The sequence below is a fragment of the Phyllobates terribilis genome, unplaced genomic scaffold, assembly GCF_046119375.1.
Source record: "Phyllobates terribilis strain yellow unplaced genomic scaffold, ASM4611937v1 Scaffold_10__3_contigs__length_209671492, whole genome shotgun sequence".
NCBI lineage: Eukaryota > Metazoa > Chordata > Amphibia > Anura > Dendrobatidae > Phyllobates > Phyllobates terribilis.
In genome coordinates this window covers 173,154,402-173,179,712 of record NW_027362770.1, presented here as the reverse complement: position 1 = coordinate 173,179,712, position 25,311 = coordinate 173,154,402, and the positions used below count along the sequence as shown (strand labels likewise).

Genomic DNA, 25,311 nt, shown 5'->3' with positions numbered 1-25,311 from the left:
CTCACGTCTACCATCAGCCGCCACAGGTCGTACCAACCCTTTACCCAGAGACTGCCCCGGTCACTTGCCGTGACCATATGCCCGTTCATCCAGAGACTGCCCCGGTCACTTGCCGTGACCTCCTGCCCGTTCATCCAGAGACTGCCCCGGTCACCTGCTGTGACTGCCTGCCTGGTCGCCACCCGCTCCCTTACAAGGACCGCCCCCTTGTATAGTAGCTCAGAGGTTCCGCCTCCCAGACCCGTTACACCCGTGACATTTGGATCAGCGGCACATGCACGATGTCGTTGTTGTTTAAGGTCCACAACCTCCAAAGAGGAGGCCTGAAGCTGTGCGGCTAAAGCGCCTATCGGATCCATGTTGATGCTCCAGCACACACTAATGGGCCGGCTACAATGTTATGCGCAGACCATACACATACATGGGTAAAGGGGGTAAGGAAGACTCACTATAGAGGAAAGCCGCACCTACACACTGCCTAACAGGCAACGCCATACACCAAAGACAGCTGCTTCACAGGCAACGCCATACACCAAAGACAACTGCTTCACAGGCAACGCCATACACCAAAGACAGCTGCTTCACAGGCAACGCCATACACCAAAGACAGCTGCTTCACAGGCAACGCCATACACCAAAGACAGCTGCTTCACAGGCAATGCCATACACCAAAGACAACTGCTTCACAGGCAACGCCATACACCAAAGACAACTGCTTCACAGGCAACGCCATACACCAAAGACAGCTGCTTCACAGGCAACGCCATACACCAAAGACAGCTGCTTCACAGGCAACGCCATACACCAAAGACAGCTGCTTCACAGGCAACGCCATACACCAAAGACAGCTGCTTCACAGGCAACGCCATACACCAAAGACAGCTGCTTCACAGGCAACGCCATACACCAAAGACAGCCGCTTAACAGGCAACGCCATACACCAAAGACAGCCGCTTCACAGGCAACGCCATACACCAAAGACAGCCGCTTCACAGGCAACGCCATACACCAAAGACAGCCGCTTCACAGGCAACGCCATACACCAAAGACAACTGCTTCACAGGCAACGCCATACACCAAAGACAGCTGCTTAACTGGCAATGCCATACACCAAAGACAGCTGCTTAACAGGCAATGCCATACACCAAAGACAACTGCTTAACAGGCAATGCCATACACCAAAGACAACTGCTTCACAGGCAACGCCATACACCAAAGACAACTGCTTCACAGGCAACGCCATACACCAAAGACAACTGCTTCACAGGCAACACCATACACCAAAGACAACTGCTTAACAGGCAACACCATACACCAAAGACAACTGCTTAACAGGCAACACCATACACCAAAGACAACTGCTTCACAGGCAACACCATACACCAAAGACAACTGCTTCACAGGCAACACCATACACCAAAGACAACTGCTTCACAGGCAATGCCATACACCAAAGACAGCTGCTTAACAGGCAACACCATACACCAAAGACAACTGCTTAACAGGCAATGCCATACACCAAAGACAACTGCTTAACAGGCAATGCCATACAGCAAAGACAGCTGCTTAACAGGCAATGCCATACACCAAAGACAGCTGCTTAACACACAATGCCATACAGCAAAGACAGCTGCTTAACAGGCAATGCCATACACAGTGGCGATCTGGGGTGCCAAGGGCCCACCAATAACCAACTCCAGGGCCCCACTTTTCAACTACATGCAAATGTGACATTTTCCTCAATCATAAATTTATATAACAATGAACTGGATAGATTAGTAAATGAATAAGATGCCGCCTTTGTCTGTACATAGTTATTCAAGTATAGTGGGGGAAATAAGTATTTGATCCTTTGCTGTTTTTGTAAGTTTGCCCACTGACAAAGACATGAACAGTCTATATTAAGGGTAGGTTAATTTTAACATTGAGAGATAGAATATCCCCCCCAAAAAAATTCAAGAAAATCACATTTTATAAATTAGATTTTTTTTTCATTTTGCAGTGAGAAATAAGTATTTGATCCCTCTGGCAAACAACACTTAAAGGGGTTTTCCCACAAACAAAATTTCATTTTAATCAATGGCTGTGTCTGACCGTGTACGGAACACAGTCTGATTATACCACAGCTCCTGGGCAGGGGAGGAAGCAAAAGACTTTACAGACATTACAGAAGGACATTAACCTGCCCTTAAAATTATAGACTGTTCATGTCTTTGTCAGTGGGCTATCTTACAAAAACAGCAAGGGATCAAATACTTATTTCCCCCATTGTATATTGTGCCAAGCACTGCTGCTATAGTAGTGTGGTGGACCACTCTTGCACAGGGCCCACCAGAGGATTCTCCAATTCTCCTGTGGGCCATTCCAACCCTGGCCATACACCAAAGACAATTGATACGAGGTGTATGGCATTGCCTTTTAGGTATTTATAAAGGGTTTCATAGGTATCGGACCACCCCTTTATTGTTATCCATAAGAATAATGTAATTTAGATATCAGGCAGTTATATATGCTTTTCCTATTTGGTTTGTTACCTCAGAATTATATTAGTCTTATTCAATGTAACACAGGCTCTTCACTGCTTCAAGTCAGCGGTCAGTGTCTCCAAAACAAAATAGAGGAGGCTCTATCTCTCTCTGTACCTCAGATATAATTGAGGAGGCTCTGTCTCTCTGTACCTCAGATATAATGGAGGAGGCTCTATCTCTCTCTGTTACCTCAGATATAATGGAGGAGGCTCTATATCTGTTACCTCAGATATAATGGAGGAGGCTGTATCTCTCTCAGTTACCTCAGATATAATGGAGGAGGCTCTATCTCTCTCAGTTACCTCAGATATAATGGAGGAGGCTGTATCTCTCTGTTACCTCAGATATAATGGAGGAGGCTCTATCTCTCTGTTACCTCAGATATAATGGAGGAGGCTCTATCTCTCTCAGTTACCTCAGATATAATGGAGGAGGCTCTATCTCTCTCAGTTACCTCAGATATAATGGAGGAGGCTCTATCTCTCACTGTTACCTCAGATATAATGGAGGAGGCTCTATCTCTCAGTTACCTCAGATATAATGGAGGAGCCTCTATCTCTCTCTGTTACCTCAGATATAATGGAGGAGGCTCTGTCTCTCTCTGTTACCTCAGATATAATGGAGGAGGCTCTATCTCTCTCAGTTACCTCAGATATAATGGAGGAGGCTCTATCTCTCTCAGTTACCTCAGATATAATGGAAGAGGCTCTGTCTCTCTGTACCTCAGATATAATGGAGGAGGCTCTATCTCTCTCAGAGCCTCCTCCATTATATATGAGGTACAGAGAGAGATAGAGCCTCCTCCATTATATCTGAGATAACAGAGAAAGTTAGAGCCTCCTCCATTATATCTGAGGTACATAAAGAGATAGAGCCTCCTCCATTATATCTGAGGTAACTGAGAGATAGAGCCTCCTCCATTATATCTGAGGTAACTGAGAGACAGAGCCTCCTCCATTATATCTGAGGTAACAGAGAGAGATAGAGCCTCCTCCATTATATCTGAGGTACATAAAGAGATAGAGCCTCCTCCATTATATATGAGGTACAATCTCTCTATGTACCTCAGATATAATGGAGGAGGCTCTGTCTCTCAGTTACCTCAGATATAATGGAGGAGGCTCTAACTTTCTCTGTTATCTCAGATATAATGGAGGAGGCTCTATCTCTCTCTGTACCTCAGATATAATGGAGTAACCTCTATCTCTCCCTGTTACCTCAGATATAATGGAGGAGGCTCTATCTCTCCTGTACCTCAGATATAATGGAGGAGGCTCTATCTATCTCCGTTACCTCAGATATAATGGAGGAGGCTCTATCTCTCTCTGTTACCTCAGATATAATGGAGGAGGCTCTATCGCTCTCTGTTACCTCAGATATAATGGAGGAGGCTCTGTCTCTCTGTACCTCAGATATAATGGAGGAGGCTCTATCTCAGATATAATGGAGGAGGCTCTATCTCTCAGTTACCTGTGATATAATGGAGGAGGCTCTGTCTCTCTGTTACCTTAGATATAATGGAGGAGGCTCTATCTCTCCTGTACCTCAGATATAATGGAGGAGGCTCTATCTCTCTGTTACCTCAGATATAATGGAGGAGGCTCTATCGCTCTCTGTTACCTCAGATATAATGGAGGAGGCTCTGTCTCTCTGTACCTCAGATATAATGGAGGAGGCTCTATCTCAGATATAATGGAGGAGGCTCTGTCTCTCTGTACCTCAGATATAATGGAGGAGGCTCTATCTCTCCTGTACCTCAGATATAATGGAGGAGGCTCTATCTCTCTCTGTACCTCAGATATAATGGAGGAGGCTCTATCTCTCTCAGTTACCTCAGATATAATGGAGGAGGCTCTATCTCTCTCTGTACCTCAGATATAATGGAGGAGGCTCTATCTCTCTCTGTACCTCAGATATAATGGAGGAGGCTCTATCTCTCTCTGTACCTCAGATATAATGGAGGAGGCTCTATCTCTCTCTGTACCTCAGATATAATGGAGGAGGCTCTATCTCTCTCATTTACCTCAGATATAATGGAGGAGGATCTATCTCTCTCGGTACCTCAGATATAATGGAGTAACCTCTATCTCTCCCTGTTACCTCAGATATAATGGAGGAGGCGCTATCTCTCTGTACCTCAGATATAATGGAGGAGGCTCTATCTCTCCTGTACCTCAGATATAATGGAGGAGGCTCTATCTCTCTCTGTACCTCAGATATAATGGAGGAGGCTCTATCTCTCTCTGTACCTCAGATATAATGGAGGAGGCTCTATCTCTCTGTTACCTCAGATATAATGGAGGAGGCTCTATCGCTCTGTTACCTCAGATATAATGGAGGAGGCTCTGTCTCTCTGTACCTCGGATATAATGGAGGAGGCTCTATCTCTCTCTGTACCTCAGATATAATGGAGGAGGCTCTATCTCTCTGTTACCTCAGATATAATGGAGGAGGCTCTATCTCTCTCTGTACCTCAGATATAATGGAGGAGGCTCTATCTCTCTCATTTACCTCAGATATAATGGAGGAGGCTCTATCTCTCTGTTACCTCAGATATAATGGAGGAGGCTCTATCTCTCTCATTTACCTCAGATATAATGGAGGAGACTCTATCTCTCCTGTACCTCAGATATAATGGAGGAGGCTCTCTCTCTCTGTTACCTCAGATATAATGGAGGAGGCTCTATCTCTCTCTGTACCTCAGATATAATGGAGGAGGCTCTATCTCTCTCTGTACCTCAGATATAATGGAGGAGGCTCTATCTCTCTGTTACCTCAGATATAATGGAGGAGGCTCTATCGCTCTGTTACCTCAGATATAATGGAGGAGGCTCTGTCTCTCTGTACCTCGGATATAATGGAGGAGGCTCTATCTCTCTCTGTACCTCAGATATAATGGAGGAGGCTCTATCTCTCTGTTACCTCAGATATAATGGAGGAGGCTCTATCTCTCTCTGTACCTCAGATATAATGGAGGAGGCTCTATCTCTCTCATTTACCTCAGATATAATGGAGGAGGCTCTATCTCTCTGTTACCTCAGATATAATGGAGGAGGCTCTATCTCTCTCATTTACCTCAGATATAATGGAGGAGACTCTATCTCTCCTGTACCTCAGATATAATGGAGGAGGCTCTCTCTCTCTGTTACCTCAGATATAATGGAGGAGGCTCTATCTATCTCAGTAACCTCAGATATAATGGAGGAGGCTCTATCTGTCCTGTACCTCAGATATAATGGAGGAGGCTCTATCTCTCTCTGTACCTCAGATAGAGCCTCCTCCATTATATCTGAGGTACAGAGAGAGATAGAGCCTCCTCCATTATATCTGAGGTACAGGACAGATAGAGCCTCCTCCATTATATCTGAGGTTACTGAGATAGATAGAGCCTCCTCCATTATATCTGAGGTAACAGAGAGAGAGAGCCTCCTCCATTATATCTGAGGTACAGGAGAGATAGAGTCTCCTCCATTATATCTGAGGTAAATGAGAGAGATAGAGCCTCCTCCATTATATCTGAGGTAACAGAGAGATAGAGCCTCCTCCATTATATCTGAGGTAAATGAGAGAGATAGAGCCTCCTCCATTATATCTGAGGTACAGAGAGAGATAGAGCCTCCTCCATTATATCTCTCTTTGTACCTCAGATATAATGGAGTAACCTCTATCTCTCTCTGTACCTCAGATATAATGGAGGAGGCTCTATCTCTGTTATCTCAGATATAATGGAGGAGGCTCTGTCTCTCTGTTACCTCAGATGTAATGGAGGAGGCGCTATCTATCTCAGTAACCTCAGATATAATGGAGGAGGCTCTATCTCTCCTGTTCCTCAGATATAATGGAGGAGGCTCTATCTCTCTGTGTACCTCAGATATAATGGAGGAGGCTCTATCTCTCTCTGTACCTCAGATATAATGGAGGAGGCTCTATCTCTCTCTGTTACCTCAGATATAATGGAGGAGGCTCTATCTCTCTCTGTTACCTCAGATATGAGGGAGGAGGCTCTATCTCTCCTGTACCTCAGATATAATGGAGGAGGCTCTGTCTCTCTGTACCTCAGATATAATGGAGGAGGCTCTATCTCTCCTGTACCTCAGATATAATGGAGGAGGCTCTATCTCTCTCTGTACCTCAGATATAATGGAGGAGGCTCTATCTCTCTGTTACCTCAGATATAATGGAGGAGGCTCTAGCTCTCTCTGTACCTCAGATATAATGGAGGAGGCTCTATCTCTCTCATTTACCTCAGATATAATGGAGGAGGCTCTATATCTCTCTCATTTATCTCAGATATAATGGAGGTGGCTCTATCTCTCTCTGTTACCTCAGATATAATGGAAGAGACTCTATCTCTCTCAGTTACCTCAGATATAATGGAGGAGGCTATATCTCTCTCAGTTACCTCAGATATAATGGAGGAGGCTCTATCTCTCTCTGTACCTCAGATATAATGGAGGAGGCTCTATCTCTCTGTACCTCAGATATAATGGAGGAGGCTCTATCTCTCTCTGTACCTCAGATATAATGGAGGAGGCTCTATCTCTCTGTTACCTCAGATATAATGGAGGAGGCTCTATCTCTCTCTGTACCTCAGATATAATGGAGGAGGCTCTATCTCTCTCTGTACCTCAGATATAATGGAGGAGGCTCTATCTCTCCTGCACCTCATATATAATGGAGGAGGCTCTATCTCTCTCTGTACCTCAGATATAATGGAGGAGGCTCTATCTCTCTCTGTACCTCAGATATAATGGAGGAGGCTCTATCTCTCTCTGTACCTCAGATATAATGGAGGAGGCTCTATCTCTCTCTGTACCTCAGATATAATGGAGGAGGCTCTATCTCTCTCTGTACCTCAGATATAATGGAGGAGGCTCTATCTCTCTCTGTACCTCAGATATAATGGAGGAGGCTCTATCTCTCTGTACCTCAGATATAATGGAGGAGGCTCTATCTCTCTCTGTACCTCAGATATAATGGAGGAGGCTCTATCTCTCTGTTACCTCAGATATAATGGAGGAGGCTCTATCTCTCTCTGTACCTCAGATATAATGGAGGAGGCTCTATCTCTCTCTGTACCTCAGATATAATGGAGGAGGCTCTATCTCTCTCTGTACCTCAGATATAATGGAGGAGGCTCTATCTCTCTCAGTTACCTCAGATATAATGGAGGAGGCTCTATCTCTCTCAGTTACCTCAGATATAATGGAGGAGGCTCTATCTCTCTCTGTTACCTCAGATATAATGGAGGAGGCTCTATCTCTCTCTGTTACCTCAGATATAATGGAGGAGGCTCTATCTCTCTGTACCTCAGATATAATGGAGGAGGCTCTATATCTCTCTCATTTACCTCAGATATAATGGAGGTGGCTCTATCTCTCTCTGTTACCTCAGATATAATGGAAGAGACTCTATCTCTCCTGTACCTCAGATATAATGGATGAGACTCTATCTCTCTCTGTTACCTCAGATATAATGGAGGAGGCTCTATCTCTCTGTTACCTCAGATATAATGGATGAGACTCTATCTCTCTCTGTTACCTCAGATATAATGGAGGAGGCTCTATCTCTCTCTGTTACCTCAGATATAATGGAGGAGGCTCTATCTCTCTCTGTTACCTCAGATATAATGGAGGAGGCTCTATCTCTCTGTACCTCAGATATAATGGAGGAGGCTCTATATCTCTCTCATTTACCTCAGATATAATGGAGGTGGCTCTATCTCTCTCTGTTACCTCAGATATAATGGAAGAGACTCTATCTCTCCTGCACCTCAGATATAATGGAGGAGGCTCTATCTCTCTCTGTACCTCAGATATAATGGAGGAGCCTCTATCTCTCTCTGTACCTCAGATATAATGGAGGAGGCTCTATCTCTCTCTGTACCTCAGATATAATGGAGGAGGCTCTATCTCTCTCAGTTACCTCAGATATAATGGAGGAGGCTCTATCTCTCTCTGTACCTCAGATATAATGGAGGAGGCTCTATCTCTCTCTGTACCTCAGATATAATGGAGGAGGCTCTATCTCTCTCATTTACCTCAGATAAAATGGAGGAGGCTCTATATTTCTCTGTTACATTAGATAACTGGATAATACTCTCAGTTTGCCTGAGATAAAAGTAGAACACTTTCTCTCTATCTTTATCAAAATGGAGTTTGTTCTCTCTTTCTTTCTGAAATAAGATGGAGGATACTCACTCAGACTACTAAAGTGTATCGTCTCGTTTCTGCCATTTTCTTACTTACAGGACTCATCTCCATCCATCTTACTGCCTTTCCTCGGTTTTTCAGTTCCTCGCTTAGGGTATGTGCACACGATCCTTTCTGTCAGCTTTCTCTGCGGTATCCACCGCTAAGACATGTGGAGCACCTTACACCCAACTCATATTGGATGTTGGAATAAAACAAAACAATATGATGGCCCCCACACTCTGTATGATGGCTCCCACACTCTGTATGATGGCTCCCACACTCTGTATGATGGCCCCCACACTCTGTATGATGCCTCCCACACTCTGTATGATGGTTCCCACACTCTGTATGATGGTTCCCACAGTCCTCTACACATGGTATGATGTTCCTCACACCCCCCACACAGTATAATGGCCATTGCCACCCCATACACACTGCATGATGTCCCCACACTCTGTATGATGGCCCCCACAGCCTTCCACACATGGTATGATGGTTCTCACAGCTCCCACAGTATTATGATGCTAGCCAACAACCCTTCACGCACACACACTGTATAATGTCCCCACACTCATTATGGTAGTCCCCACGGCCTCCCCACCTGCATGGTATGATGGTCCTCAAAGCCCTTCACACATAGTATGATGGTCCTCACAGCACTCCTATACACAGTATGATACCCCACACTTAGCCATCTTCTCCAACACAGTATGATGGCCACCACAGTCCCCAAATAGTAAGGTGCTCTCACACAGTATAATGTTCTCACCCAGCAAGTGACTGACAATTGAAAAAAAAGAAGAAAACAAACACTCACTTTACTCCCGTTTCCCCGGGGCAGTGCTCCCATCTTTGCTGTGTGCACACTGATGCTCCGCACAGCAGACGCGATCTAGTGACATTGTCGCGTGTGCTGTCTGATTCTCAGTCGCCCAGGCTGAATCGTGGAATAAGGAGCCAGTGGCTCCCGCTTCCAGAATTCCATTCACCAGTATCAACATCCTGAGGATGCAGATACCAGTGAAATCAAGATGTCAGGTCGAGGAGGTTGGCTGCATTGTATGGCTGCATGGTGAGCGGAGAGAGAGGAAGAGAGGCCGAAGAGCTGTAAGTGCAGGGGATTAGGCCACTACACTCGCGGCTCATTTGCATGAAAATTTGTTGATGAATTTCTATAAAATGGAGGCACAGACTTATAAAAGAAAGATATGGAGGTCATAAAACATTACAGGATCTTTACACCACTAACGTTAGTTTAAGGTCCAAAACCTGCTGATGACACGCACCCCTGGGCCGTGGGGTACCTGGTGACGGGCCGTTAGATGCTGGGGGTGATATCACGGTGGCTGGCCCGGTCCGTGACCCAGGGCGGTCAATAAAAAGGGGGTATTATTTATAGGGGATTTTGTAAAAGAGTTTATGACGCCACCTGTGGAATGCGGCTAAAGGGGAGCCGCCGCTGCGGAGCTGTCCTCTGGAGCTGGTGTTACGGCAGCAGGGATGGTGTGGCTCTCCACAGGTAGAGCTCGCTCCAGGGCAGTGTAGGGGTAGATGGTGGATGCTGGTGAGAGACGTCAGGACGGTCCCGGAGGAAAGACGGACACTCACACGGGGGTAAGCTTCAGTACCTTTACTGGTGATGCTGCAGGCACGGTCCAGGGTACTCCGGACGAAGGGTGCACTTTTGGACTCTCCCCAGTGAGCGGGTGTAGGGCCTCCGGATCCGTTGCTTCCTCTTGCTAAGCTTCTGACCTGCCTGGAGCTAGGCCTAGCTTGGTTACTGTCTCTCTCCTTGCACTTGCTGACCTGGTGGTAGAGCCTTCTCTTGGAGATCACTCTCCCTGGACGCTGGGGCCTCTGTGACTCCTAGCCCTGGTACTGTAGTCAGCGTTTGGTAAACCTGGGACCTGTAGTCCTCCAGGGGTTCCGGTGGTCCCTACTTGGTATAAAGGAACCCCGTAGACGCAGACCCGGTGTCCGGTATATATCTCGGGGTGAGCCTGGTATGCTCCTCTGCCCCCTCTCTACTTCTTCCTTATCCTCTTGCCTTCGGCCACACTCAGGGCCCTCACTAGGCTTCACCTCGTGCTGTAGGCCTTGGCTCGCCTAAGCACCGCAGCAGCGTGCTGCTCTTCGCTGCTCTCTGAGCGTCAGCACGCTCTCTGCTCACAGACTGAACTCTCACTGAGCTCCAAACTAAACTTAAACTGAGCTGCCTGGCTCCACCTTCCCTTTATATATCCCTAACGGGCTCCCTCTGGTGGTCTGAGGTGTTAGGGTGGAGGTGTGTGAATGTGTGAGGGCCTCTTGTGGAGAAGTCCATCCATGCACCCTTCTGGGTTCTGTGGCACCAGTGCGCAGCAGGGCGCCACACTGACAGGTTCCATTTTATGGTGTCTCACGTAAGAATATAATAGCGCTACAATGTTTAACTGTCTGTCAAACAATGTTCAGCAAAATACATGCAAGTTTATATTAATTTAGTGGTGGATAATTTAGGAGTGTAATGTTTAACATTGTGACCCAACTAATGTGATGAAGTTTATTGAATGGGGGAGAGGCACTTATATTTGTTGAGCTTACCCAACCCTCATTGATGAAATTCCTGGAAATATATAACAAGTACAGCAACTTACCCAAGTACATAAAACCTGCAGAACTAGATTTAAATAAGTAGATGAAACCTGTTAGGCGGCAAAAATATAATTTATGAGAAAACCAACCAATATCTACCAACCTTGGAGAAAAATGAATAATTAAGAATGAAGCAGGTCATATTTTCTATATTTCTTGAACAGATCCTTGTACTTTATTTAAAACAGGTCACCCACTCACACCTGACTGTCATCCCATTGATTGAAAACACCAGATGCTAATTTCACCTTCAAATTATCTGCTAATCCTAAGGCTATGTGCCCACGATGCAGAAATGAAGCAGAAAATTTCTGCAGCATTTCTGCATCTCCCTGGCAGAATACATGCGGATTCACATGCGTATCCACATGCGTTAACGCATGTGTTTCCGCATGCGGACTGACAAGCACTTTCCAGGCGATAGCATCACTTGGAAAGTGCTTGACAACTAGGTCACACTGTATAAATCCATGCAAAAGGCATGGATTTATACAGTGTGACCGTAAAAATAAAAAAATAAAGCTATACTTACCGATCCCCCGCCGCGTGTGTTGTCTCGCTCCTTCCGGGTTGCCGGCATCTCGCGAGACAGCCTGCGGTCACATGACCGCAACGTCATCTCAGGTCCTGGAAGGAGAAGCGCTGCAGGGGCCGCCGGACAGGTGAATATAACTTTATTTATTATTTTATTCTTTTTTTTACAGGTACAATGGTACCCAGGTCTGGATGAGAGTCTTCTCTCCTCCAGACTTGGGTACCATACGCACATTGAAACGCATATTATCCGCGTGTACAAATGTACAGTCACGGATTCTATTCGTCTCAATGCAAGTCAATGGCGGCACTTCCGCTGCGCTTCCGCAAAATTAATGAACATGCTGCGGATTTATGAGTGCTAAAGAAACGCTGCGGAAAAATCCGCAGCATGTGCATTGACATTGCGGAATGCCATTGGGGACCATGGGGTGCGGATTACCATGCGTTTTTGATGCGTGAAAAACGCATCGTGTGCACGCAGCCTTATATTGCATCTAGTTTCATATTTACAAGGCATTTTATACCCAATAATCCAATAATCAAACTCAATAATTAAACCCAATAACTAAGAAACTAAACAAGCTCTTAGTTTGTAAAAGTTTATTATCAGACAGGAAAATAAATCTAACAATTATAACAATTAAAAAGGAAAAATAATTAATTAAAGGGGTTATGTGCAGGCCGTACAGATCTGAGTTTTTGTCTTTAGCAGCTGTGTTTGGTGTGAGAACTAAATCGCAGCCTGCTGTGATTTCACTCAGAAATTGGACAGTGCGAGAAAAAAAAATTGGATGCCATACGGATCATCAGAATGGCATCCAATTTTTACGGATACATTGCAATTCTGTAACATAGACAACTGTTAATGGTCCTGTAAATGATCAAATGGGACCGATTTTTTTTTTAACTCTTTCACGGTGCGGCCATTTTCTGATTTCCCATTTTCGTTTTTTGCTCCCTTTCTTCCCGGAGCCATAACTGTTTTATTTTTCTGTCAATATGGCCGTGTGAGGGCTTGATTTTTTGCAAGACAAATTGTACTTTTGAGCGACACCATTAGTTTTGCCATATCGTGTACTGGAAAATGGGGAAAAAAGTTCAAAGTGTGGTGAAATTGCAAAAAAAGTGCAATTCCACAATTGGTTTTTTTTTACCATGTTCACTAAATGCTAAAACTGACCTGCCAGTATGATTCTACCGGTCATTACGAGTTCACCGATACCAAACATGTATAGGTTTTTATTTAAGTGGTGAAAAAAAAATCCAAAGTTTGTTATTTAAAAAAAAAAAAGTGCCATTTTCCGAGACCCGTAGTGTCTCCATTTTTCGTGATCTGGGGCTGAGTGAGGGCTTTTTTTTTTTTGCAGAGCTGACGTTTTTATTGATATCATTTTGGTGTAGATACGATGTTTTGATCACCTGTTATTGGGCCCAGTGGATATTTTCATTCAGAATTTATTGGTTAGAATATAAAATAGCAAATGCTATTTTATATTCTAACCAATAAATTCTGAATGAAAATATCCACTGGGCCCTATTTGGAAGCGCCGCGATATACAAACCGGAATTTATCGAACCGATCTACTGAGCAAACAGGATCTTTCAACATGAGGACCTGATCCTTCCGGTAAAGCGTGCTGCAAGCCACAAGAGTCCACCACTACTAAACGTTAAACCTCAAGATTACTTAAAGGTGAGCAGTTTTCAGTTACCTCACCCTTATTTACAAATCCTAAAATATACTGCACTTAGATCTGCGCCGTTCCTTTTTCCATTTTCTCCCCTAGAAGCTGAGAGACAGCTTTACTAGATCACCTGTTATTGCATTTTATTGCTGTCATGTGCCTAAAAAGGTGCAGGCTCAGCGCCAAAGGGGAAGACACGACATGCGCCGTAGATATATGGCACATGCTGTGAAGGGGTTAAGTATGCTCGTGTGACCCTAGCCTTTCAGTCATAGAGGTGCGGCCGGTGTGACTTCAGTATCCGCTCAATGCATAGGGAGCGGCGGCTGTAACCACATCTCTGCCCTGACTGAAAGCTGAGTCAGCTGTCACTCAGTGGCGGGGATGAGGCTGCAGCCGCCGCTCACTATAGATTGAGTGGATACTGAAGTCACCCCGGCCGCACCTCTATGACTGAAAGCCCGAGGCTACAGAGAGGAATAACGTTTATTTACTCCAGGCAGCGGGGCTCTCAGTGCAGTGGCCACACTGCTTCAGAACATTATTAACCTGCAGATTAACCTCATATCTGCATGTTAATAGCGTTTTGTTTTTACTCGTCAGGCTCCCTTTTAAAGTGTTTGCTTATTTCCTAAGATAAGGTTGCATTCATTATGTGAGACTGCAGAGCATGAAATAGTTACAGTGGTATAAATACACAGAAGTCGAATTTTCAGTGGCGCCAGGTAAAAGGCTATTATTGGTAAACGGTAAAAGGCCATTATTGTTGTGGATAAAATGTGGGAGGTGGAAGTGTGATTGAAACTACACGGGGCAAATACCCCTCCACCTTGGAAATGTTGCTTGCATAATGTATTTATATAGCACATGAAAATATCACAGTGAAATACATCTGCAGGCGCAGCTTCTCCACACAAACAATTTAGCCAGTTGTGGTGCCATTAGAAGCTCCTCCCCGGCGGAGACGGTAGGCGTGGCTTAGGTAGACACGCCTGCTCTCTGTATGCTGTCTACGTTTTGCCAGACTTAACATGGCAGGGCGCGACCAACATCATTTAGACTAACTGCAGCTGCAGCGGGCCCCCGTATGGATTATAATGGGGGCAATTCCTTTTTGGATCATGGTACCCCCCGGAGCCCCGGGCGGTAGCCCAGATTGCCATCATCATAATCCACCTATGAATGTTACACAGGGATTACACATTATTATACCCAGTATACAGTTGCACCTAGAGAGCAATCACCAGATACCTACAGACAGGATTGTACAAACATTTGATCTATTTATACAGACAGCTGCCATGTAGAGATCAGCTATATCCCACCTTCTTATTCAATGCCATTGGTCAAATGATTCAGCAATCAAAAGTTTGGTTTCTGTCACCCTGTCTACTTCCCCCTAATATCTTTATAGAACAATGCCATACACATAATGCAGCATGAAGGGGCTCGGAGAAGGTAGCAGTGAAAGTGTGTAAGTGTCTGATGGGGTCACACAGCTCATAAAAGGACAACTTCCCGGCCTCATAATCCAGATATATCCTGACTCTATCACTGGAGATCTTGTCAGGTAACCGGATCTCTTTACTGTCATGTCTCACTAAATACTGATTATTATATCTCCACAAACTCCAGGACTTGTTATTATCTCCAATGTATGACCCATCACCCCTCCTGTCTATACTGGGATAACACATTCCTACACTCCAACCACCTGATCTTCTGCCCTCCACATCCCAGTAATGTTGTCCTGAGGTAAATCCCCTCCTGCTCATCACCTGATTATACTGGAATCTCTCTGCTGTTTCTGGACGTTTCTGCTCCTTTTTTGTCCAGGTTGCAGTTTTCAGGTCGTCTGATATAAGGAGATTATTATCAGCTGTGTTTACATCCAGTAATATGTCTGCAGGACCCTCCACATAGATCCCGCTCCTTATACCTGATATTACCTCACATAATGTGTGTAATGTGTGTGAGATCACAGCCACATCCAGGTCATCTCCATCATGGGGCTGTTTATCATGTCCCCCTGTGTCCTCATCACCTCCCTCCTCCTCAGGATCACACAAGTCACCGGTGTCTGATTCCTGTAAGACAGTCAGTGGATCCGTCATGTTACACAGCTCCTCAATGTGTCTCATCTTCCTGGACAGCTCGTCCTTCTTTATCTCCAGCTGATGGATCAGAGCAGACAGTGACAGGGACTCTTCCTTTTCCTGCCTGGAGATCTCACTCAGGACCTTCTTCTCCAGGTCGTCCACCCGTCTCCTGATGTCTGTACACAGGGCAGTGACTCTCTCGGCTTCTCCAGCTGCTTTTTCTTGAGCTTTTCTCCTGCGCTCCTCCATATTCCGGACTCTTTCCTCAGTCTCCTCTCTCTTTGTGATCAGTTTCTGCAGAACATTTCTCAGTTTCTCCTTCTTCTGAGATGCCTCATCCAGCAGCTCCACCCGATGTCCCCGATGTTCTCCGGCCAAACTGCAGGACACACAGATACAAGCAGCGTCCTCAGTGCAGTAATATTCCAGGATCTTCTTATGGACAGAACATTTCCTTTTCTCCAGAGAAGTGCTGGGATCAGATAAGACGTGTTCTGGTGATTTGCTGTGAGACCTCAGGTGTTTATCACACAGAGAAGCCTCACAGTGTAGACAGGATCTAACAGCAGGTACAGGAGAGTCCACACAGTAAGTGCAGCAGATCCCGGTGATCTCCTCTTGTTCTTGCTGAGTAATCAGGAAACGTTCTGCGACATTATGAAGATTTATGTTCCTCATCAGCGCCGGCCGCTCCTGAAACTCTTCTCTGCATTCAGGACAGGAATAAACTCCAGACTCGTCCTGTGTATCCAGCACACGATCAATACAGACCCGGCAGAAGTTGTGTCCACATCTCAGCATTACAGGATCTGTATAAGTGCTCAGACAGATGGAGCAGAGCAGCTCGTCCCTCAGATAAGCAGACGCCATGGCTGACAGAGGAAGAGAGAAACGAAACTACAATTCTCTGTTGCTCTGAAGCAAAGGGCGGGTTTATATTGGGTTCATAGTGCAGGGCTGAATAGCTCATGATCAGTTACAATACATCTGTTACTGAATACTTACAATATTTGAGGAAATAGAACATAGATATCAATTGCTATTTAGTGTGTGGAGTGTGGGGCACCTGCCTAACACATTGTATGATGATCCTTACAGCCCCTATATACACAGTATGATTCCCACACCTCCCCACACACAGCCTCACACACAGTATGATGGCCCCCACAACCTCCCATACAGTATAATATTCCCACAGCCCACCAGAGTATATAATACTCCCACAGCCCCCCAGCACATTATGATGAACCCCACAGCCCCAACACAGTATAGTAGACTCCATACCCCCCATAGTATGATGGCCCCCACAGTCCCCGCCTCTTCCACACTGTATGATGCGCACACACTCAGTATGGTAGCCCCCACAACTCCCATACATGGTATGATCGCCCTCAAAAGTCCTCCCACATGGTATGATGGTCTACACAGACCCCCATACATGGTATCTTGGCGCCCACCCGAAACTATATGATGTCCCACCTACACTCAGTATGATGGTCCACACAGCTTCCATACATGGTATGATTATCCTCACAGCCCCCCCCCACACACACATAGTATGATGGCCCCCACAGCCCTCCACCCCACACTGTATGATGTCACCCACACTCAATATGATGGACCCAACAGCACCCATACATAGTATGATGATCCTCAAATACCAACTACACAAAGTATGATCCCTCATAGCCTCTACACATAGCGTAACCCCACACAGTATGCTGGCCACCACAGACTCACAAATGGTATGATGTCTCCACATATTCACCCCAGGTGACTGACAAGTGAAAAAAATCCAAAACAAATACTCACACTGCTCCCATTTCCCCGGGGGATCTTTGCTGTGTGCACAATGAGACTCCACACAGTGGCATCATCACGTATGCTGTCTGAGTCTCAGTTGCGCAGACTAAATAGTGGAAGAAGGAGCTGGCAGTTCCCTCCTCCAACATTATATTCACTGGTATTTGCATCCTGAAGATGCAGATAGTGGTGAAATTGAGATACTGGATGGGAAAGGGCTGCGGCATGGAGCGATCCATGAGCCACTCGGCCACTGTTTTTAACCTTTTGGCTGTTGCGGGCCAAAGGGCCTGATAAAGCCCGCTGGCGGCACTTTGCCTGGCTCTGGTGTGGAGAATAGACGGAAAGATGGACTTGGCCACTGGACTCAGGATACAGATAAGTGATGAATTACAGTAATCGCAATGAAAATGTCATTTTTGCTGTTTCCATGGCAAGAATGGCAAGGGTGGATTTTGTAGATGTTTTTGAGGTACTGGAAATATGAGTGACGCGCCCCCTGGGCCGTGGGGTACTCGGCAGCCGGGCTTCTGGTTGCTGGGGGGATATCACGGTGGCTGGCCCAGTCCGTGACCCAGGGCGGTCAGTAAAAAGGGGGATAGGTTATAGGGGATTTGGGAAAGTTCGTGACGCCACCTGTGGAATGCGGCTAAGGGGCAGTCCTCTGGAGCTGGTGTTACGGCAGCAGGGATGGTGTGGCTCTCCACAGGTAGAGCTAGCTCCAGGGCAGCTTGGGGTGTAATGGATGGTGGTGCAGGGGAGAGACGGCAGGACGGTCCTGGAGGAAAGACGGACACTCACACGGGGTTAAGCTTCAGTACCTTTACTGGTGATGCTGCAGGCACGGTCTAGGGTACTCCAGGCGAAGGGCGCACTTTTGGACTCTCCCCAGTGAGCGGGTATAGGGCCTCCTGATCCGTGGCTTCACTTGTTAAGCTTCTGACCTGCCTGGAGCTAGGCCTAGCTTGGTTACTGTCTCTCTTTGCACCTGCTGACCTGGTGGTAGGGCCTTCTCTTTGGAAATCACTCTCCCTGGATGCTGGGGCCTCCATGACTCCTAGCCCTGGTACTGTAGTCAGCATTTGGTGAACCTGGGACCTGTAGTCCTCCAGGGATTCCGGTGGTTCCTACTGGGTGTAAAGAGTCCCTATAGGCGCGGACCCGGTGTCCACTATATATCTCTGGGTGAGCCTGGTATGCTCCTCTGCCCCTCACTACTTCTTCCTTCTCCTCTCGCCTTCGGCCACACTCAGGCCCTCACTAGGCTTCTGTGGCACACCAGAGAGTCTGGTTGCCACAGTGGTAGTAATACCATGTCTGGGAGCAAAACAGGAGTTTCCTGGTCAGGAACACATTACATGCAACACCTCCTGCCCCAGACCAGAAAGGGGAGGATCCTGCCCTTTATAACTGGATCTGGAGGCGGGGTTAGAGAGTTGGAGCCTAGAGTTCAGTGTGTGGAGTCAAGTAGGACACGAAGGAGTAAAGAGCCAGGGACTGGAGCTGGAGCTAGCTCGTCCTGGATAGTATCCACAGAGGACTGGACGCCGGAGTCCGGGGCTGTGGGGATTGCATTCCCAGCAGCAGAACCCGCAGGGCAGGAGATTGCAGGTCTCCCTGGCCCAACAGAAGCCCGGAGGCTCAGCCACACGAAAGGACCCGTACCGCCACAGAGGAGCGAGGAATACACAAGGCCCGAGTCGCCAGCCATACAGGTGAGCGCAGCACGTTACACTCAGGGAAGTGGGCTACAACATGACTATAAGCGGGATAGCCAAAGAGTATAGTCAGAACGGTAGGCCTACAACTTCACCTGGCCAGGAGGACTCTAGGATTGTTCCCAGACTGATCAGGCCCTTATCACTAGCCGGTACTCCCGTTGGGGCCCATATCATTGCCAACAGTAAAGACCCTGGGACTGTACTGCAAAGACTCCGTGTTGTCATTACTGATACCTTGCACTACCACCACCATCATCCATACACGCTGCCCTGAAGCACCACTCTTCCTGTGGGGAGTTACATCACCTTGCTGCACATACCACCAGCTTCAGCAGACTGCTCCGCAGCGGCGGTTCCCAATAACCGCATTCCACAGGTGGCATAGTCGGACTATACATAACAGATATACATAAACTACCCTTAGATTGACCACCTGGGTCACGGACCGGGTCACTTCCACGGTGACTACAACCCTCAGCATCTACAGCATCTACAGGCCCGGCTCCGGGTACCCCACGGCCCAGCAGGCGCATCAACTTTGGCATAGTCGGCAGGATTTCGTGCCCGCTACCACCGGGTACTGCGCGCCTTCACAGACTGTGTCGCATACCGTGGTGAAGATTTCCCGCCATTTGTCGCCGTTTTCCCGCCGTTGTCCGCCATTTTTGAGTCGCCGTGCGGGAAGAAGAGGGGCGTGATCGCTGGAAACGCGCGAAGTCCAAATCCCCGCCCCACGCACGGATGCAGCGCCAGGTCCTGGAAGGAGCCACAGCGAATGCTGACGTCAGACGCGTGCAACGCCAGGTCCTCGACAGAGACCATCGCCTGCGGAACTGCGGCCTACGGAAGAAAAGAGAAGGAAGGTAGGCCACGGTTCACTAGGGGGGAGGATATGGAGGGAACTTCAACCACCGGCGTGGCCGCTGCCGCGGTAATGCCATACTCCATGCCATATATACCGGGGGCGGCGTGGTTGCCCCAGTACTCAGGAGAGTCGCACACTCTGAGTGACTTCAAGGAGAGACTAAGCAGTTTATTTAAAGTATACCCCCTGTCCAAGGAGCAGACAGTGAGCATCCTCATAGGCCAGTTGATTGCTGCAGCCCCGAGAGAAGTAAAATCCTGGTCAGCCAGAGAAAAAGGGACTGTAAAAGAGATACTGGCCCGCCTAAAGGACACTTTTGACACCCGTACTACGGCAGAGATAAAGATGAAGTTTTATGGGTGCAAACAACGGGCACAGGACAGTGTACCGGACTATGCTTTAAACCTGCAGGAGGCGCTGAGGGCCATCAAACAGGTAGACCCTGACAGTGTGCGTGATGAAAACAGACTGTTAACTGAGCAATTTATTGAGGGTTTACTGTCCAGCGCCCACCGAACCCAGCTGCGCATAATGGCTCTGCAAAACCCTGACTTGGACTTTGCGCCAGTTAAGGACAGGACCATCCGGGTGCTACGGGAACCAGCACCAGGTGGCGCTACAGCTCACCGGCGCCCAGCTATCACCTACCACCAGGAGGTGGCACCCTTTTCCCCGGAGCCTGTAGGAGCTGATGCACAGACTCTGGACAATGCCCCGTCTACAGACCTGCACCATCAGGTCCAAGAGTTAACTAAAAGTGTAGCTGCGCTAACCAAAACTGTGCAGTCCTTGCAGGTGTATCCCAAAGGAAAGATCCAGCTGGCTTCCAGTCTGAAGGACGTCCCGTGGCACCGACAGAAGAGGATTCCACCATCCAGAGGGAGGAACAGCGACCGCTACGACCAGGACGGACAACCCATCCGCCGCCGCTACAACCAGCCAGGACATTATGCAAGGTACTGTCATTTAAATGAGCAAAACCTGGGGCAGAGGGCCAACCCCCAGGCGTAAGACCACCAGACCCATCAAGCTGGCGAGACAAATATGTGGGAGGATGACCAGTTCTACCTATCGTGATGGACGGCTTTCCAATGAGAGCGTTGCTGGACACTGGGTCCAGGTGACCACCATCCCCTACATTCTTTTCAAACGGTACTGGACTGATTCGGACATTACCCGTCGTCCAGACGAACATTTGAGTATTTATGCTAGTAATGGTCAACCCGTACCTCAGGTGGGGTACAAAGAAGTGACCATAAAGGTTGGCAAAGTCTACCTGCCAGTACAAGGACTGATTATTGTCGACATTGATCGCCGAGAAAGTCATCCCATGATAACCTTAGGCACTAATGTCATTGAAAATTGTCTTGCAGAAATAATTGTCTTGTTACAGCAGGTTGCGGAGACCGCCAGTTCCAGCCAGCAGCGGGTTCTACAAAGAGAGATCAGAGGCCTGATGAAAAGACAACAGGTAGAACTGTCTGGTGGTGAAATTGGCAGTGTCAGGATGAGTGACCCATTCCCTATTGCCATGCCCCCAAGAAGTGAAATGCTGATATGGTGCTGGGCAGCAATCGGTCTCCGGGGTAGAGATTACCAGGCCCTGGTAGAGCCCGTCTACTCTGACACCATTTTGACAGCCAGGGGGGTGGTTGATGTCCGCCATGGGAGAGTGCCAGTCTGCATCCTGAACATTGGGGAAAAAGAAGTCCATTTGCCCCGGTATGCCACCCTAGCCAAGCTATTTACCGTCAATCAAAATGCTCTAAAAACAGTGGAACCCTTACCTCCATCCAACCAGGCGGAGGGTAATGGCTCCGAGGGACAGATGGAGGACTGGTGTCAGAAGCTGCATGTGGGCACTGACTCCACCCCTCAACACCAAAAACAAGGAGTATACCGGGTGGTCCAAGAGTATGAAAGGGTCTTCAGTAAACACCCGCTCGACTTCGGGCAGGTAAATGGGGTTCAACACCATGTCCCCACGGGAGACCATCCACCCATTAAAGAAAGGTACCGGCCTGTACCGCCAGCACACTACCAAAATGTTGCGAGAGATGAAGGAGGCTGGGGTAATAAGAGACTGTTGTAGCCCCTGGGAAACTCCATTAGTTCTTGTAAAGAAAAAGGATGGCACAATGAGAATGTGTGTAGACTACAGGCAAATTAACCGCATAACACATAAAGATGCATACCCACTACCCAGGATAGGGGAGTCACTGGCTGCGTAAAAATCTGCTAATTATTTCTCTACTTTGGATCTTACTAGTGGGTATCGGCAGGTTCCTGTAGCAGAGGCGGATAAGGAAAAGACCGCATTCACCACCTCGATGGGCCTCAGCGAGTTCAACTGCATGCCATTCGGGCTCTGCAACGCCCCAGGAACCTTCCAGCGGTTGATGGAGTGCTGTCTAGGGCATAAGAATTTCGAGATAGTCCTGCTGTACCTGGATGACGTCATAGTATACTCCAAGACATATGAGGATCATCTGAAGCACCTGGCGGAAGTGTTTGAAGCCCTGGCTGGCTTTGGCCTGAAGGTGAAGCCGTCTAAGTGCCACCTGCTGAAGCCCAAAGTACAGTACTTAGGACATGTGGTAAGCGCTGACGGTGTAGCACCAGACCCCGATAAGATCACCGTAATCAAGGACTGGCCGAGACCTTCCACCATCAAAGAAGTGCGGCAGTTCCTCGGGTTGGTAGGCTACTACTGAAGGTTTATACCAGGCTTCACCAAGATGGCGGCACCCATGCAGGACCTCCTGATAGGCCAGCCAGGAAGGCCAAGAACCAGAAACCACCATTCAAATGGGACAAGCTGGAAGATGAGTCCTTCACCAGGTTGAAGATGACCCTAACAGGAGACGAGGTCCTGGCCTACCCTGATTATGGCCAACCCTTCATCCTTCACACGGACGTGAGCAACGTGGGACTAGGAGCGGTGCTGTCCCAGATCCAGCAAGGCAGAGAAAGGGTGATAGCCTACGCCAGCAGGAAGCTCCGGCCCACCGAAAGAAACACAGAAAACTACAGCTCCTTCAAGTTGGAATTCCTTGCCATCGTCTGGGCTGTGACTGAGCGCTTCAAACATTATCTCGCCTCTTCCAAATTCACTGTGTACACGGATAATAACCCGCTGACACACCTGGACGCTGCAAAACTTGGTGCCCTGGAACAAAGATGGATGGCCCGACTGTCTAATTACGAATTCACCATCAAGTACCGGGCTGGGCACAAGAATGCAAATGCAGATGCGCTGTCCAGAATGCCTAACTTGCCAGACAGCGGAGAAGACCCAGAGGAGCTGGAAGAGATAGAAATTCCCGCGTTCCAACGCCATGGGATAAAGCAGTGCTCCCATTGCGTGAAGAACAGGTGCTCTGCCAACAGAGAAGCCACGTTCAATCCATTGCCCCACCATGGGTGGGCAGAAACACAAGACAGTGACCCGGCTGTTCGCCTAGTCAAAGAGTTGCTGACACAAGTTGACTCATACCATGATTCAGATGCTCCAGAAGAGACCAAACAGCTGTGGAAAGAAAAGAGCAAGCTGTTCATCTATGAAGGGAAGCTGTGTCGAAGAACTGTCAACTGCCGGACACATGAGCTGGTCTGGCAGGTGGTAGTCCCGAGGAGAGATGCGTCTTTGGTCCTGGAAGCGTACCACGATGGAGCGGGACATTTTGGATGGAAGAAGCTGGAAGTCCTGCTACGTGAACGGTTCTATTGGGTTGGCATGAGGAAAGCAGTTGAGAAGTGGTGTCGAGAATGCGGACCATGCAACCTGAGAAGAAAAGATCGTGACAGCCAGAGGGCCCCCCTGCAGCCCATCATCACCAAGCAGCCACTCGAACTGGTAGCCCTGGACCATGTGAAGCTATCCCCGAGCAGGTCAGGCTATGTCTACGCTCTCACCATCATAGACCACTACTCCCGGTTCCTGGTAGTAGTGCCAGTCAAGGACCAAATGGCTCAGACAGCAGCCAGAGCTTTCCAACAGCACTTCTGCCGCCTGCATGGTTACCCAGAACGTGTGCTAACTGACCAAGGTCCAGTCTTCGAAGCAGAAGTATTCCAGGAATTCTGCAACCTGTACGGCTGCAAGAAGATCCGTACAACGCCTTATCATCCCCAGACCAACGGGATGTGTGAAAAGATGAATCAGGTGGTGATAGACCTACTGAAGACGTTGCCCCTGGAGGAACGCAGCCTGTGGCCAGAAAAGTTGCCAGACCTGGTGGATCTCTACAATCACATCCCAGTGAATTCCACCAACTGCACACCTGCTTACCTGATGAGAGCAAGACCTGGTAAGCTGCCCATCGATCTGGATATGGGAGTTCTGACACCAGAAGACGCCTCACCAGATGCGGATTGGGATACTGAGCGGCAACAGCAATACCGTAAAGTACAGGAAAGTGTTGAAAGAAGTCTGTCCCAAGCACGAGAAAGGCAAGAGAGGACTTACAATCAACATGCACCTGCTGCTCCCTTGTCACCTGGAGAGCAAGTCCTAAAGAGAAAAAGGTGGCTCCATAAATTGGATGACCAGTGGGAAAAAGAGCCGTACACCATTCTACCATCAAGGCATGATAACACCAAGGTGTACCTCATAAGTAAGGATGGAGGAGAAACGACAGCAACAGTTTCCAGAGACCACCTGAAGAAATGTCCTGAGCAGCTACAGCATGCTGAAGAAGGCCAAGATATCCCTCAACCTGCAGAGGAAGTGGAAGAAATGGTCAGCACAGTGCTTGGAGAATTTCCCCGGTCATGGACGCAAGTGAATAATGCCATTGTTGTGCCAGTCCTTACATTTCTCTAACCAGCCCCTCAGGGAGCTGTAGAAGTCCCAGTAGAGCTGGAAGAACCATTGGCCCCAGAGACAGAAGATTCCTCATCAGCAGACCAGGAGACTCTACCCTCTGCTAGTAGCGAGCCTGTCGTACCCACGGTAAGCCAAAGGATCCATAGGGAGCTGCCCAACCTACCAGAGACACCTCCAAACACCTGTAGTGTGGTGAACATTGAACCCACCACACCAGGGGTAAATACAGGGGACCAAGGTAGAACACAGTTAGACAGTGTGTTACGTAGATCTACCAGAAGTACCAGAGGTCAAATCCCTGCTCGCTGGAGGATTTAGATGTAACCTATAACTGTAGTATTGCAAATGTTGAAATGTTTTATATGTGTGTACTAATTATGTTTTTCCAGTTACCCGACAGGGTTCAAAGACTTTCAG

At 47.7% G+C, this 25,311-nt stretch overlaps 1 protein-coding gene across 1 annotated transcript; it reads right to left on the bottom strand.

Annotated features, from left to right (window-relative positions):
• Positions 1-14,044: 14,044 nt before the first annotated feature.
• Positions 14,045-16,580, bottom strand: LOC141164691 (E3 ubiquitin/ISG15 ligase TRIM25-like). Its single transcript, XM_073650177.1, has one exon. The coding sequence runs from the start codon at positions 16,545-16,547 to the stop codon at positions 14,934-14,936; it is 1,614 nt and encodes a 537-aa protein (XP_073506278.1). The 5' UTR covers positions 16,548-16,580; the 3' UTR covers positions 14,045-14,933.
• Between the last annotated feature and the right edge of the window lie 8,731 nt (positions 16,581-25,311).